Genomic DNA, 17,061 nt, shown 5'->3' with positions numbered 1-17,061 from the left:
GGTGTCGGCATCATGTTATGCTTTAGCTATTGAAAAATAGCAGATCTACAAGCTCATAGCGCGCCACCGAGTGGCGCGCTACGAGCTTGTAGGTCTGCTATTTTTGAAAAATCGAAGAACGACTGACATTTTTAGAATCTGATCTCAGGTCAGAATGGGTTCATCAGACCAGTGTGTGTCCAGTGGAAACCTCGTATGAATCTGATCTCAGGTCAGAATGGGTTAACAGTTAATATTTTATTTTTAATCCATTTAGGCCTGATGTCGAAAAGTCTTCTGAAAGAATATATATTCAAAGATTTGTGCTGCATTTTCACGATTTTTCAAAAATAAACCCTGTACACTCAAGACACTGCCCCAGTGTCCCACCCTTAGATCTCCATATATGGAGCGGACCTGTTCTGACATTCCTTATGTTGCTCTGACCTCATCAAACCCTGTACACTCAAGACACGCTCCATATATGGCCAGTACAGAATTCATTCCATATGTTGATCTGACCGGACCCCCCATGCCAAAGCGCCAGCGCTCGCCCAGCAGTCTGCTGTCACCCAGGCGGATGCGTGCACGCGACCTCACCCTTTAGGGCGAGGTCGCTTCTCGCCCTCTCTCATCTTACTGGTATTATGTACTGTATATATTTATTATATGAAAGAAAAATGAAAATGACATGGACCACTAGTGGTCGTGAGTTGTTTAGATTTTCTATTTTACTTCTCCCATTGACACTATCAACTTAACCCATTCTGACCGGGAACCCATTTTGGTGTTAGCATCATGTTATGCTTTAGCTATTGAAAAATAGCAGATCTACAAGCTCATAGCGCGCCACCGAGTGGCGCGCTACGAGCTTGTAGGTCTGCTATTTTTGAAAAATCGAAGAACGACTGACATTTTTTTTTATCTGATCTCAGGTCAGAATGGGTTAATCAGACCAGTGTGTGTCCAGTGGAAACCTCGTATGAATCTGATCTCAGGTCAGAATGGGTTAATCCCTCACCTCATCATAGAAGTCAGGGTTCTGGGAGTGGTGGAGGACTGTGGAGCAGGCCGCTGTGGTGAAGAGTGGACCTCCTGGCTTGCCGTAGATGCACTGGAGACAGGAAGACATTAAACACAAAAAGGTGACACGCGTAAATCTCTTTTCCCTCTGGTGCCGCTGGAATGAGGAGGAAAAAAAAAACTCAGGGGTTTTGCTGTGGGAAGCATTCTTTCTTACCTTTAAAGGTTTGGCAACTTCCTCATCTGAGCTGCGGAACTCTACGTAGACTGCAATGTTACGAGCCTGTGAACAAAGAGGCCTCTGTTAACGCTATGACCAAAATGCCCATGTGTGCCGTGTTTATGAGTGATAATCAGAGATCTGTCTGTGGTGGCGAGACGGTGCAAACACAATAGTTTTGTTCCTAATCCCTACTGTTTTTTGAGTGGTGCAACCACTCCACAAGGAACAGCAATGTCCGTGTGTACCTAACTATGTGGCCATGAGCACGATGATGAATATTAGAACCAGTAGGGGCGCTGTTTGCCAGAAACAGAGAGAGAGATAGTGCTGCACGTGCTGCACTGTTAATGAGAGGGAGGAGAGAGAGAGAGAGAGAGAGAGAGAGAGAGAGAGAGAGAGAGAGAGAGAGAGAGAGAGAGAGAGAGAGAGAGAGAGAGAGAGGAGGGGGGGGGGGGAGAGGGGAGTTGCACCACTCAGTTCACACGGGTGTGATTTTTTTATTGTTGCTTTACTTTTTTTTTTACTTTAGCTATATATATATATTTCTGTATCTGTCCTGTGTTTCATTACTCTGGTACTGCCATGACAATAAAATATATTTCCGTGATAAACATAATTTTATGTTTTACCTATACTTGCCTCACAACATGCTACAAAACAATTAGACGTCAAAGCTGACGTCAAACACTAGTCATTACCCTAGAATTGTGATTATGATCATTTCACTACACCAGAATTCTGAGAACACAAAATCAGCAAAAAAAACAGGAACTACTGTATATCCTGTGTAACATCATCAGAATGTTGCTGCTGTACAGCATTGGTTCTCAACATGCAATTTACAATTTACAATTTAGGCATTTAACATGGCGTCCGGGGACCCCTACGAGTCGTTGGGGTGGTTCCAGGGGGTCCCCAGCATAATTAGTTAATAGCATCTAAGGCTAGTTCCCGAACATTCGGGGTCCGAACGTTCGCTCGTTAGGGTTGGTACTCGAATCTTAATTAATGGGCTTGAACCATTCGTTTTATTATTATTATTATTCCTTTTTTTAACTCGAAAATATTATTAGCATCACAATCATCATTAAAACAATTTTGTAACACTTTGGCTATTCAAAAGTAGCAGATATACACGCACACATCTCTTTTTTTTTAGTTTTTTTTTTTATGTTGAATCATTTTGCATTTCTTGCCTCAAATCTTCTCTTCTGGGGTTCCTTGGCACAAAAGGGTTTGAGAACTACACTAGCCTCGGAAACCGCAAGTGCTTTTTGGGAGAACCCAGCAGGAAATGTGGCATATAGGAGTGGGAGTGAAACTTGTATTTCGCTAAACCAATAACATCGGCGTCGCTCCACATTTGGTGACGTCAGTGTTCTTCGCTGCGTTCTACTGGGGAGGGGAGGGGAGGGGAGGGGAGGGGAGGAGAGGGGAGGGGAGGGGAGGGGAGGGGAGCTCATAGGTTGGTGAAGTCGGCGTTGGTTTTCAGCGCTAGTAGTTTGTTCCGCCCCTCTATGCCCAGAAAAGCACATAGGACTCTTTCAGGCTATGGAGAAAGAGAGAACTGCTGGTGTGTGCCTGCCGTACCTTGGCGAAGCTCTTCTGGCTGTCGTACTTGAGGTGCTTGGGGTAGATGTAAATATGGTTCCTGTAGACGCGGTGGGGCTGCGTGTACTTGGTGGTGGCCTGGACAAACTCCTCCACCTCCACGGTGGCCTGGTGGCCGTCCAGCTCCTCGAAGGGCTTCACCGGAACGTAGGACGACGTCACGCTGTCTGGAGGCACGGGAGGACAAGGGACAATCACTAGAAACACTGTCTGGAGGCACGGGAGGACAAGGGACAATCACTAGAAACACTGAGGCACGGGAGGACAAGGGACAATCACTAGAAACACTGAGGCACGGGAGGACAAGGGACAATCACTAGAAACACTGAGGCACGGGAGGACAAGGGACAATCACTAGAAACACTGAGGCACGGGAGGACAAGGGACAATCACTAGAAACACTGTCTGGAGGCACGGGAGGACAAGGGACAATCACTAGAAACACTGGAAAACTGCTGCTGTCGGGGCAGAAACCTCTTAACTCCATATTTTCAGCATAACTTTCTCCCCCATAATTCCCTACTTGATCATACGTTTCTTACAAAAAGTATCAAAAGTAGCTGACTGTGGCAAGCTCGAAGGGTGAAGTTATGCTGTTTGAGATTGTAGATCTGCTATTTTTGCCATTTTTGAATTTGAATTTGTATCCTGAAAATGTACAGTTTTGGACTGTTCTGGAGGTTTCCACCCAACAGAGACGATATAATACATAGAATGGAGGGAATGGGTTGCGCACGCTTATCCGACACCGTTAGGGTTTGAGGTATAGGTTGTCGTTCTAATGACAGTCGGACCAACAGTATAAACTAAAGCCTGTACCCGGAGGGAATGGCATTGATGAACGACAAAACCTGGGAACATGATTTGAATCTACAGTACATGGGGAGCAGACGTATTAGTAGTATAGGGGTGAAACCTTTCTTGTTTCAGTTTAGATTTTTTACTTCTGGGTGAACATATTAATATACCGCAGGGCTGCAATTAACCATCATTGATTAGTTACTCTGTTGAGTATTTTAATTCCACAAACGGATGTAGTACAAAATGATATGCTTGAAGCTATCTGAACCTTTTTGAAATTGCTTAACCCATTCTGACCGGGCACCCATTTTGGTGTTAGCATCATGTTATGCTTTAGCTATTGAAAAATAGCAGATCTACAAGCTCATAGCGCGCCACCGAGTGGCGCGCTACGAGCTTGTAGGTCTGCTATTTTTGAAAAATCGAAGAACGACTGAATTTTTTTTAGAATCTGATCTCAGGTCAGAATGGGTTCATCAGACCAGTGTGTGTCCAGTGGAAACCTCGTATGAATCTGATCTCAGGTCAGAATGGGTTAATGTATCTACGGTGGGACATACTAGGATGCTCCATGGGGACATAGTCCACCGTGATGTCCAGGTTAGTTAATGTATCTACGGTGGGACATACTAGGATGCTCCATGGGGACATAGTCCACCGTGATGTCCAGGTTAGTTAATGTATCTACGGTGGGACATACTAGGATGCTCCATGGGGACATAGTCCACCGTGATGTCCAGGTTAGTTAATGTATCTACGGTGGGACATACTAGGATGCTCCATGGGGACATAGTCCACCGTGATGTCCAGGTTAGTTAATGTATCTACGGTGGGACATACTAGGATGCTCCATGGGGACATAGTCCACCGTGATGTCCAGGTTAGTTAATGTATCTACGGTGGGACATACTAGGATGCTCCATGGGGACATAGTCCACCGTGATGTCCAGGTTAGTTAATGTATCTACGGTGGGACATACTAGGATGCTCCATGGGGACATAGTCCACCGTGATGTCCAGGTTAGTTAATGTATCTACGGTGGGACATACTAGGATGCTCCATGGGGACATAGTCCACCGTGATGTCCAGGTTAGTTAATGTATCTACGGTGGGACATACTAGGATGCTCCATGGGGACATAGTCCACCGTGATGTCCAGGTTAGTTAATGTATCTACGGTGGGACATACTAGGATGCTCCATGGGGACATAGTCCACCGTGATGTCCAGGTTAGTTAATGTATCTACGGTGGGACATACTAGGATGCTCCATGGGGACATAGTCCACCGTGATGTCCAGGTTAGTTAATGTATCTACGGTGGGACATACTAGGATGCTCCATGGGGACATAGTCCACCGTGATGTCCAGGTTAGTTAATGTATCTACGGTGGGACATACTAGGATGCTCCATGGGGACATAGTCCACCGTGATGTCCAGGTTCATGTTAATGTATCTACGGTGGGACATACTAGGATGCTCCATGGGGACATAGTCCACCGTGATGTCCAGGTTAATGTATCTACGGTGGGACATACTAGGATGCTCCATGGGGACATAGTCCACCGTGATGTCCAGGTTAATGTATCTACGGTGGGACATACTAGGATGCTCCATGGGGACATAGTCCACCGTGATGTCCAGGTTAATGTATCTACGGTGGGACATACTAGGATGCTCCATGGGGACATAGTCCACCTTAATGTATCTACGGTGGGACATACTAGGATGCTCCATGGGGACATAGTCCACCGTGATGTCCAGGTTCCCTGGAATGGTCTGAAGCTTGCTGGTCTTCTCAGCTCTGTGGAACAAAGATAATAAAAAGGCAATGATGCTTGTTGTGGGTTAAAATGTGAGTACGGTTTTCTAACACATGATAAATATTTAATCAAGATCCTCTTAGCATCAAGTAAAAAAGCAATCACACGACGCTGGTACCAACAGGACCCACCAACAAAAGATCAATGGATGGACATTATTGAGGAACTGTATTCTATGGAAAAACTAACATTCATACTTAGACTACAAGAGGATAAATTCTATAAAAAATGGGAAAAGTGGAATCTCTTCTCTCAGCCTAACGATATTGCAATATAATTTCACTGAATGTTTATTGTAAAATGAAAAATGCAGCCTTTTTTCTTTTTACTTTTTCTTTCCCGTATTGTCTTGTTAGTTGAGTTTTTGTCTGTCTGTTCTTCCTTTCAATAAAAATTAAGTTAAAAAAAAAAATGTGAGTATGGTAGCGTGGTAAGTAAGTAAGTAAGTAAATAAAGTTTATTTATAGAGCACCTTTCACAGACAATTACAGTCACAAAGTCATACGAACAAAAACACTGGTGAAAATGCGTGTATAAATACCTCCTGTACTCAGAACACTGGTTAAAAATGCGTGTATAAATACCTCCTGTACTCAGAACACTGGTTAAAAATGCGTGTATAGTGTGTATACCTCCTGTACTCAGACACCAGCTTCATCAGGTCATCCGTGGAGATCTTGTTGCTCTCCTGTTTGAAGAGAGGCGAGAAGCGACACTCCCTGTCCAGCGTCCCCTGGTTGTCCTTAAACACCGACCTGTGTAAACACACCGCCACACCGCAGGGACAACACATCAGCAAACAGGGAGAGGTCGGCCCCGGTCCTCTTCAATAATCTACTGGCGTTTAACCCATTCTGAACGGGAACCCGTTTTGGTGTCAGCTTCATGTTATGCTTTAGCTATTGAAAAATAGCAGATCTACAAGCTCATAGCGCGCCACCGAGTGGCGCGCTACGAGCTTGTAGGTCTGCTATTTTTGAAAAATCGAAGAACGACTTGACATTTTTTAGAATCTGATCTCAGGTCAGAATGGGTTCATCAGACCAGTGTGTGTCCAGTGGAAACCTCGTATGAATCTGATCTCAGGTCAGAATGGGTTAATTACACTTTGTCGAGTGCTGCTGTGTCACGCGCTGAAAATAGAGAGATCTACAAGCTCGCAATGTGTTGCGACGTCATGGTGAGGTTGGAAGATTTTCTATTTCCGGTGTGCAGCAATGTATACGTAAATCACCCTTTAACCCATTCTGACCTGAGATCAGATCAAACGAGGTTTCCACTGGACACACACTGGTCTGATTAACCCATTCTGACCCGAGATCAGATTCTAAAAAAATGTCAGTCGTTCTTCGATTTTTCAAAAATAGCAGACCTACAAGCTCGTAGCGCGCCACTCGGTGGCGCGCTATGAGCTTGTAGAACTGCTGTTTTTCAATAGCTAAAGCATAACATGATGCCAACACCAAAATGGGTTCCCGTTCAGAATGGGTTAAGCTTACCCTAATTTACAGTATAGGCTAAAAAAAAACCATTTCTAGTGTTTATGTTCAGACCCCCGAAGCCCATTTTCCTACTGTACAACAACAACCGCCCGGGTCGGGACCCACCTGATGGACCAGGCGAAAGGCATGTGGTACTTTCCCAGTTTACTGCAGAACTGTTTGTTGGACTTCAGCATCTTCTGAACGGTCTGCATAATTATGACACAAGCAAAGAGAGAGAGAGAGAGAGAGAGAGAGAGAGAGAGAGAGAGAGAGACAGAGACAGAGAGAGAGAGGGGGGGGGGGGAAATGTGTCAGAACATTCCTATACAGTAGCCGATCTCCTTCGAAGGTCTGCGTTGCGGTTGACGTTCACGATTCACTAAATTGTAGATGTTCCCAGAAAGAATGACAGACGAAATCGGCGACGGCCGGTTGTGCGCCTGGCGAACCAATCATCATGCTTAAACAAAGACCACATGGCGTACTGCCAAAGACAGAGAAAGAGAGAGAGAGAGATATAGAGCAAGGGAACATCTTGGACGGAAAAACTTAATTTCGAAACCATCTGACTGATGGATATAAACCTGGTAGGGTCTTTTGCGTGATTTATACGGTACTTACTGTACGGTGTCATGCACCGAAAGCGAAAAGAATAGCAGATCTACAAGCTCACAACGCGTCATGCTACAGTACGACACCTTGTAGGCCTTGTATGACCTGCTACTTCCGGTGAGAAACAGCGGCGCGCAAACCAAGTATAAATCAAGCATTACAGGAAATTGCTTCATAAAGGTCATGCGTACAGAAGCTTTGAATAGACAGGCCTTGTTGTATTATATAGAACACATGGGCCCCACAGCACTATTCCACGGTAGAGTTCCCAGAGCTGTTATTCACAGCATGTTAATCATATGGCAGGACAGAATATAACATAAGATATTAGCCCGGACTGTTAGCTCAACCGTCTGGGCACCTAGGCTGCCAAACCGGCCAGACGGAGGCCTTTGCCGCGTGTCACTGCCCATCTCTCTCCCCCTTTCCTGTGTAATTACTGTACCGATAAAGGCAAAAAAACGCCAAAAGAATATCTTAAAAAATAAAAAGTCTGGGATATTACATCGGTTGCACAGGGAAAATATGAATACATCGGCGGTTCTGTAAATGTCATGTAAACAGTAAGCATACAGTAAGTAGAGTGATAACAGGGTTTCCTCACCTTGCTGGAGTCTGCGTTCTTGATGTAAGGCTCTGTCCCACAAGCTATGTTCCCCATCAACACCTTCTCTATCCGTGCCACCATCACGATGTCTGCGTGGGGATGGGTCACTGAAAAGATGGCCTGCAGAGACAAAAACAAATGTTGTTATCTGTGTCATTCAAATATAAATAACATTGTGTACCCCAGTGGGGTCCGGGCGGGGACCGCCAGGGGTCCCTGAGGGAGTTCCAGGGGGGGACCCCAACTAAATGATAGTTTGTCACAAAATGGATCCTTATGGGTTCCATTTGTACACGCTCAGAGTTAAATTAACATTGATTTTACAATATAAATTGGGAGAGATAGAAATGCCATTAAATGGGGGTAGGTAGACTAATATCCATGTCAAACTGGGGGTCCTTGAAATTAAAATGTTTGCGAGTCACTGCTAGAGTAAAATCACACCCCCCCCCCTCCTCTCTCTCTCTCTCTCTCTCATTAGCAGGCAACAGTGTCTCTTTCTCTCTGTTTCTGGCACAACAGCGCCCCTACTGGTACTCATACTGGTGCTCATTAACCAACACATAGGTGAACACGGACATTGCTGTTCCTCAAAAATCTTCTCTTATGGGGGGTCCCTGGCGTATATTTTCTAACGGGGGGTCCGCGGGGTATAATGAGTGTCAATTTGGGGGGTCCTTGAGTTTGGGAACCCACTGCTTTACCTGGTTGGGGAAGCAGAGCCACCGCTCCAGCTCCGCACTGACGTGGCAGTCTCCCGGTCCCCTCCCCTCGTCCGGGTCCGGTCCGCCGGGCCCCGCGGTGCCGTTGGTGCAGCCGCCCAGCATCTGGCGCACCGCCTCGTGGTTGAGGTCCACGTGGAAGTCCGCCGACACCTTCCTGCCCTCGCGCACGTCCAGCAGCGCCAGGACCACGAAGAACGGCTCGATCTGGGAACGACGCGTCGGTCAAAGAAGGGCTTGCGAATTGGGCAGTGGTGGAAGTACATTTACTAAAGTACTTTATGTCAAATTTTCAGTACTTTCTGCAGTATTTTATGCTCCACTTCATTTCAGAGGCATATATTGTACTTTTACTCCACTACAATAATTTGACAACTTTAGTTACTAGGTACTGTACTTACATTAACCACTTCAGCACTATAAACATTTCGGCCATTTGAAAATATAGCCAATCTACAAACTCACAATGCATCGCAAATCTGTGTCGGTTTTTCCATATTACATCTTCTTACTTACTTACTTCATACTAATTACTAATATGATATCTGGATATAGTTTACCAATCTACCATTTTGAAAGGAACATATAGACATCACAGGAAATTCTTATCCTGTGGAAGTGAATGATTTGAACGTGCGAGCCGGTGCGCTTGTTGTTTTTTTTTAACTCAAAATTTATCCCACGATTTTGTAACCCAGTTTTTCTTTTTCACCCAGTGCCAATGTGTCTAATGTAATCCTGGGCGCTACACTTCCTCTGCCAACCTGGGGGGGCAGCGGACTGACCTCATGCCTCCTTCTATGCATGAGGAGTCCAAGCTGCTTCTTTTCACCTGACAGAGGGGAATTTCCCCGGCCGGACGTAGAGCGTGGATGGGTTTGTTGTAACACTCACGTTGGTGACGGGTCCCGTCTCCGTCTCGTTGACGCAGCCCTGCAGGGAGAGGCTGAAGGACCGACAGTTGATCATCAGCCTCCTGCCCAGCTTCTCCTCAAAGGGACGCACCGCCACGCTCTCTCCCAGAGGGTAGTCACCCCGCGGACTCCTCAGGACCTGGTGGTGTGGAGGACACAGTCACACGACACACATGATGTTTGAGGAACACACTGGCATGCCATGTATATACACACTTAAGGCATTAACCCATTCTGACCGGGCACCCATTTTGGTGTTAGCATCATGTTATGCTTTAGCTATTGAAAAATAGCAGATCTACAAGCTCATATCGCGCCACCGAGTGGCGCGCTACGAGCTTGTAGGTCTGCTATTTTTGAAAAATCGAAGAGCGACTGACATTTTTAGAATCTGATCTCAGGTCAGAATGGGTCAATCAGACCCAGTGTGTGTCCAGTGGAAACCTCGTATGAATCTGATCTCAGGTCAGAATGGGTTAAGCAACTAGTCGACTAGTTTACTAGTCGACTAGTAAATCCACTAGTCGACCTTGTTGGTACTAGTTGACGAGTTGATAAGAAAAAGAAAAAATAAAGTTATTTTTTTATTTTTTCCCCGATGTTGTAGGCCTCAAATGTACAAATATTTATTTAAAAAAAAAGTTTATTCTTTTTTACGTAATAGGTAGTTAAACAACTAGTCAACTAGTAAACTAGTCAACTAGTAAAAATGACTAGAAGTGAATGCCCTAATACACACGCATGCATTCACGTACGGTCGTACGCATGCACGCGCGCACGCACGGTCGTACGCATGCACGCGCGCACGCACGCACGCACGCACGCACGCACTATGTACTGTGTATACATACTGGGGTGTCAGGATCTAGGGAGAACAGGTTCAACCTCTCTTCTCTCCTGGCAGCGCGGACACCTTCCTCTGTCTCAGAAATATACTGGAAAAGAGACGGAAATATACTGTACTGTTACTGACAGAAATTTGTGAAATAAGACGATAATGAAGCCTTGAATGAAACACAAATATTTCAAAAATGTTAATTCATATTGTTTTCCAGTTCATGTTCAAAAGTACAAAAGTAGGGTAACGTAAGACTGCGACCTTATAGTGCACCATGAAGTAAGCAACGCAGCTGGCAGCTAATTAAATGATCAATGGGTGTGTTGCTGGAGATTTCTGTGCCAATGTGCATTGACGATACTCTTGACTACTGTATGTTTGCACATTGGCACACGGTCACACCCACTTAACCCATTCTGAACGGGAACCCATTTTGGTGTTTAGCATCATGTTATGCTTTAGCTATTGAAAAATAGCAGATCTACAAGCTCATAGCGCGCCACCGAGTGGCGCGCTACGAGCTTGTAGGTCTGCTATTTTTAAATCGAAGAACGACTGACATTTTTAGAATCTGATCTCAGGTCAGAATGGGTTCATCAGACCAGTGTGTGTCCAGTGGAAACCTCGTATGAATCTGATCTCAGGTCAGAATGGGTTAAATCTGACACACCCGTTGCTAATTGAATTAGCTGCAGCTGCGTTGCTTACAGCCTGCCATGAGTTTCACCCTGCTGTAGTTTTTAAACTTGACCTGATTAACCCATTAATTAAAGACCTGATGCCGGTATTCTAAATCATAAAGAGTTTTATGAAAAACCCATTATCAGTGGTTCTTCAAATTATTTCATGTCAATGACCCCCAAAATAATATGTAATAATAGAGCCCTCGTCTCATCTCAAAAGCAAAGAGTTGAGTTAAAAATGGTCTAGAAGCTCATAGCCTGGCACAAAGGGGTTTCATGCCCCTGTAAGACAGTACGTGAAACAGTGAAACATTGCAAAAAGAAGGGATGCCACAGCCGAACCTTGGCCATCTCTGGATTGATGCCATTTTCTGTCGTCTCTTCATTCTCGTGTAAACAGCCGTCGCTCAACGACAGGTCAAACACATCTGGAGGAAGAGCAGAATAATGCGGTCAGAGCTTTTAATTGCCGTGAGGAAGAGACATTTCGTTTTTATTTACGAGTAATAAATTGCAGCGTTGCATGTTTATTTAGGTGCCCATTACCCCTCCGCAACAGGTCAAAGGTCTTTGTCAAAAGGTCAAACACTAAGTGCACGATAATAATCATGATAATTCAGCAGATCTTTATGTCTTCCTCTCAGACTTTAACAGGATGGTTCACATACAATAGGGCCAGGCGAGCTGCATGAACATAACTCATGCACGCCTGGAGCGATCCCCCCCCCCCCCACGGGCCACAGTGAATTAAAAGCCTCATTACCATCGCCACTTGCCCCTGAACCTGATTTACAAGCATGTAAACGGACCCAACGCTGGCGTGATGTCTGAGCGTATTACATCAACTCCGTCACTTTTGACTGCATGTGTGGACTCGCTTCTCCGTAGCGTGCACGGTCTTGTGCGTTATGCAATGTTATATAGGCTGTACTTCCCCCCCTGTCTGTTCCGGCTCACGCACATCCCGCACATGCGGTTTTAACCCATTCTGAACGGGAACCCATTTTGGTTGTTAGCATCATGTCATGCTTTAGCTATTGAAAAATAGCAGATCTACAAGCTCGTAGCGCGCCACCGAGTGGCGCGCTACGAGCTTGTAGGTCTGCTATTTTCGAAAAATCGAAGAACGACTGACATTTTTTAGAATCTGATCTCAGGTCAGAACGGGTTCATCAGACCAGTGTGTGTCCCAGTGGAAACCTCGTATGAATCTGATCTCAGGTCAGAATGGGTTAAGAGTTATGGGTTGAACCCCAAGCGCTCTGTCTGGCGCTCCTACGCTCATGGAACTATTAACGTGAGGCGGGTTCCACGGCTAATGTCAAGACTCATTTCCTGGTTCTAATGTTATATGGATCGAGACCACCACACCCAGTGGTAACTCTCCCCGTAGGGCGACGCAGCAGAACAGAAAGATTATACCAGCGAAAGGAACAAAGAAAACGTCTATTGATACAGAGGCATGATGTCATTTTCTTTCTTAACGGTCCTATATTTATTATAATAATCTCGTGGGTTTATGAAAAGGGAAATGAAATAAGGCTGCGTAAGGCTGACCTTATATAGTACGCCGTGATGCAAGCAGCACAGCTGCAGACAATAAAGTTAATGATGGGTGTGTTATTTAGTTTGGTTAGTTGGCACACCTCAATTTAACGTTGACATGCCCATTATTCATTGTATTAGCTGCAGCTACAGTATGTTGTATAGCTCTAAGGTTAGCCTATATATATTTAACCCTTCTGTAGTTTTTAACCTTTACAGGAAAACAAACCTATCATCTATACTTTCTCCTCTCGGCTATTGCTTTGCGAGCACTTCTCTCTCTCTCTCTCTCTATCGCTGAAATTCCCACGTCGGAAAGCCCAAATGTCTTTTTTCCCGTGGTGTACAGTGGAACGGTGTCTCTCTTTTCCCGTGGTGTACACAGTGGAACGGTGTCTCTCACCCTGGCGGTGGTCAGTGAGGTACAGTGGTGTACAGTGTGTCTCACCCTGGCGGTGGTCGGTGAGGTAAAGTGGTATACAGTGGTACAGTGTCTCTCACCCTGGCGGTGGTCAGTGAGGTACAGTGGTGTACAGTGTGTCTCACCCTGGCGGTGGTCGGTGAGGTAAAGTGGTATACAGTGGTACAGTGTCTCTCACCCTGGCGGTGGTCAGTGAGGTACAGTGGTGTACAGTGTGTCTCACCCTGGCGGTGGTCGGTGAGGTAAAGTGGTATACAGTGGTACAGTGTCTCTCACCCTGGCGGTGGTCGGTGAGGTAAAGTGGTATACAGTGGTACAGTGTCTGTTCACCCTGGCGGTGGTCAGTGAGGTACAGTGGTGTACAGTGGTACAGTGTCTCTCACCCTGGCGGTGGTCAGTGAGGTACAGTGGTGTACAGTGGTACAGTGTTTCTCACCCTGGCGGTGGTCGGTGAGGTACAGTGGTGTACAGTGGTACAGTGTCTCTCACCCTGGCGGTGGTCAGTGAGGTACAGTGGTGTACAGTGTGTCTCACCCTGGCGGTGGTCGGTGAGGTAAAGTGGTATACAGTGGTACAGTGTCTCTCACCCTGGCGGTGGTCAGTGAGGTACAGTGGTGTACAGTGTGTCTCACCCTGGCGGTGGTCGGTGAGGTAAAGTGGTATACAGTGGTACAGTGTCTCTCACCCTGGCGGTGGTCAGTGAGGTACAGTGGTGTACAGTGTGTCTCACCCTGGCGGTGGTCGGTGAGGTAAAGTGGTATACAGTGGTACAGTGTCTCTCACCCTGGCGGTGGTCAGTGAGGTACAGTGGTGTACAGTGTGTCTCACCCTGGCGGTGGTCGGTGAGGTAAAGTGGTATACAGTGGTACAGTGTCTCTCACCCTGGCGGTGGTCGGTGAGGTAAAGTGGTATACAGTGGTACAGTGTCTGTTCACCCTGGCGGTGGTCAGTGAGGTACAGTGGTGTACAGTGGTACAGTGTCTCTCACCCTGGCGGTGGTCAGTGAGGTACAGTGGTGTACAGTGGTACAGTGTTTCTCACCCTGGCGGTGGTCGGTGAGGTACAGTGGTGTACAGTGGTACAGTGTCTCTCACCCTGGCGGTAGTCAGTGAGGTACAGTGGTGTACAGTGTCTCTCACCCTGGCGGTGGTCAGTGAGGTACAGTGGTGTACAGTGGTACAGTGTTTCTCACCCTGGCGGTGGTCGGTGAGGTACAGTGGTGTACAGTGGTACAGTGTCTCTCACCCTGGCGGTGGTCAGTGAGGTACAGTGGTGTACAGTGTCTCTCACCCTGGCGGTGGTCGGTGAGGTCCAGGCTCTTGCGGTCCGGAGCGGGCCCGTCGTGGGGGCTGATCTGCAGGATGCGCGTCAGCGTGCTGATCCACTCCTCCATGTCCTGCTCGCTCTCCGCCGCCAGGACGAAGTACGTCACCTCGTTCATCTTCAGCTCAAACGCGTGCTTTCGTAGGCGGTTATTCTATGGATCAGACCAATAGGAAGGGGCGGAGGTGGGGATGTACATGTGGGTATAATGCATGGTATAGATGAATGCATGGAGTAATGGATGGAGAGACAAATTGATAGATGGATAGGTGGGTAAATGAATTAGTATTGCAACGTGTGGCTAACCCATTTCATCATGTTATCCGGCAAAAGCGTGCGTGTGTGTGTGTGTGTGTGTGTGTGTGTGTGTGTGTGTGTGTGTGTGTGCGCGTGCGTGCGCGCGTGCGTGTAGTAAGTGTTGACTATATTGAAACCCACCTGCACTACACCTGTGCAGGAGTCCAGGAAAATACAGCCTTTGGGCTCCTTGGAGATCTTCTCATCTTTGTAGAAGTTCATGATGTAGGAGTTGTCAGTCAACTGTGTCAACTGGAAGTACCTCCTCTTAAACGACTGAAACACAAACAATAGAATAGACCATTATTTAACCAAAAAGAAAAAGAACTTTGCCGGACACTGCTCCGAATGTAGGAATGGACTACCGTACATTTAAACAATATCTTCTTTAAACTGAAATGTCACACTATTTGAACCCAAGTTGAATTGTTTCGATGTGAGGAGAACATAATTGTGTCTATACTGTGTATACAATACATTTTTATAAAATGAAACTATTATAGTCTATGTATTTCTCCACAGAAGCGTACGCCTGATGACATCAAATTGTGCTTTTGTTTGTTTATTTTGTGCAAAGATTGAGGTTTGACGTCATCAGGTATACGCTTACACATTTCCTGGAGTAATACAGGCTGTGTCTGTGGCATGGTATATCTTCCCACATTGACTGAAAAGCTGTGAAAATAGTGAGCAGTTATCTGGCCGGAGATAATCAAAGAGCATCAGAGGCCTGAGGCTCGAAACCACACAGACCATCCTTCTGGGGAAGAGGACACAGAAAGAGAGTGGCATTTTGGAGTGGTAGCCTGGATCTAGCCCTGAGACGCTATAGCCACGCGTAAAAAAATAATGTTATGCCGATTCTATGAAAATTCAGGGCGTCAGGCTAATTTTGAGGAACAACGCATAAAGAAAAGAGTTACAGTACTTCTACAAGCTCACCATGGATGGCATTGTGAGCTTGTAGATCGGATATTTCATAAGATTTTGAACTTGTGAAAAAGGACTTGTGAAATGAGTATAGGCCTACTTTTACTTTTGATACTTTAAGTACATATTGACGCCAATACTTTTGTACTTTTACTCAAGTAGGCCTACATTTTGAATGCCAGACTTTGAGAGTATTTCCATATTGCAGTATTGATGCATTTACTTAAGTAAAAACAGCGGAGTGCTTTTTCAGCCACCGATTAACATTTTGAGAGAGTGGCGTGCGCCTCACAGTCTCACTTCCTCACCCGCACAGTGATGCTATTGTTGACGGTGCTGTTGAAGTTCCCTTTGTACAGCCAGCCCGACCGAAACACACCCAGACCTCCTCCTCCTCCTCCTCCAGCGCCTCCCCCACCGCCCTTAGACGAGGACAGGGAGGTGGTGTCCTGGAAAACGTGCGAGAACCAAGAAATCAGGAGCGTTGATTATTTAAAAAACATTAGCTCTGAAAGAATATATATTCAAAGATGTGTACCGCATTTCTACGATTTTTCAAAAATAGCAGACCTATACAAGCTCGTAGCGCGCTACTCAGTGGCGCGCTATGAGCTTGTAGATCTGCTATTTTTCAATATAGCTAAAGCATAACATAATGCTAACACCAAAAGGGCCATAATGGGTTAAAAGCAGTGAAATGCTGGTGGGAAACGTTCCGCCAAGACTTTTGCTCACACAATAATAATATGATAGATATACAACTAGATAATAATAATGATATAATGCATAAATGGCAGATGGATAAACAACGTTAATTATGAAGTCATTTTAAAATGTCTGTCTGTGTTCAGAGCTAACGCGTGATGAGCATTTATCATAATGTTTTAAATTGTTGACAACGTCTGCGGTCATTTTGTGGGTCGAGTCAAGTCTAAAGATTAACTGAATAATCGACAGATAAACAAAATCGGAAATATCCACAAGTTCCCAAGCTTGTAGATTTCCCGCTGAATGTTTGCCTTATTTCAATTTTATTTTAGATTCTGAAGAGCTCTGTGCACAACCTGGGCCTTCTTTCTTTCACAGTGAATGCTAAAAGCTACAATCCATAAGAGATATGTCTGTTGTCTGCCTCTCCTGACGGAGAGAGGAAATTGCCACCGAACTACAATAGAGATGGCAATCTGGTGTCCAATCCGGTGGGCGTCAAAATGAGACCACCTCC

The 17,061-nt window shown here is 45.7% G+C and overlaps 1 protein-coding gene across 1 annotated transcript in view; it reads right to left on the bottom strand.

The window, feature by feature from the left end:
- dock10 (dedicator of cytokinesis 10) overlaps positions 1-17,061 on the bottom strand; it is a 95,224-nt gene that overhangs the window by 56,596 nt on the left and 21,567 nt on the right. The window contains 15 exon segments of the mRNA XM_080771955.1: positions 1,001-1,093; positions 1,220-1,285; positions 2,816-3,003; positions 4,198-4,225; positions 5,390-5,441; positions 6,093-6,215; positions 7,068-7,150; positions 8,161-8,283; positions 8,868-9,092; positions 9,780-9,938; positions 10,651-10,734; positions 11,663-11,748; positions 14,577-14,763; positions 15,048-15,182; positions 16,145-16,285. Coding sequence (XP_080628081.1) covers positions 1,001-1,093; positions 1,220-1,285; positions 2,816-3,003; positions 4,198-4,225; positions 5,390-5,441; positions 6,093-6,215; positions 7,068-7,150; positions 8,161-8,283; positions 8,868-9,092; positions 9,780-9,938; positions 10,651-10,734; positions 11,663-11,748; positions 14,577-14,763; positions 15,048-15,182; positions 16,145-16,285 — 1,773 coding nt within the window.

This window comes from Protomyctophum bolini, assembly GCF_963924005.1.
Source record: "Protomyctophum bolini genome assembly, chromosome: 9".
Lineage (NCBI taxonomy): Eukaryota > Metazoa > Chordata > Actinopteri > Myctophiformes > Myctophidae > Protomyctophum > Protomyctophum bolini.
Note: the sequence above shows the minus strand (reverse complement) of the source record. Positions and strands in the feature narration are given on the sequence as shown.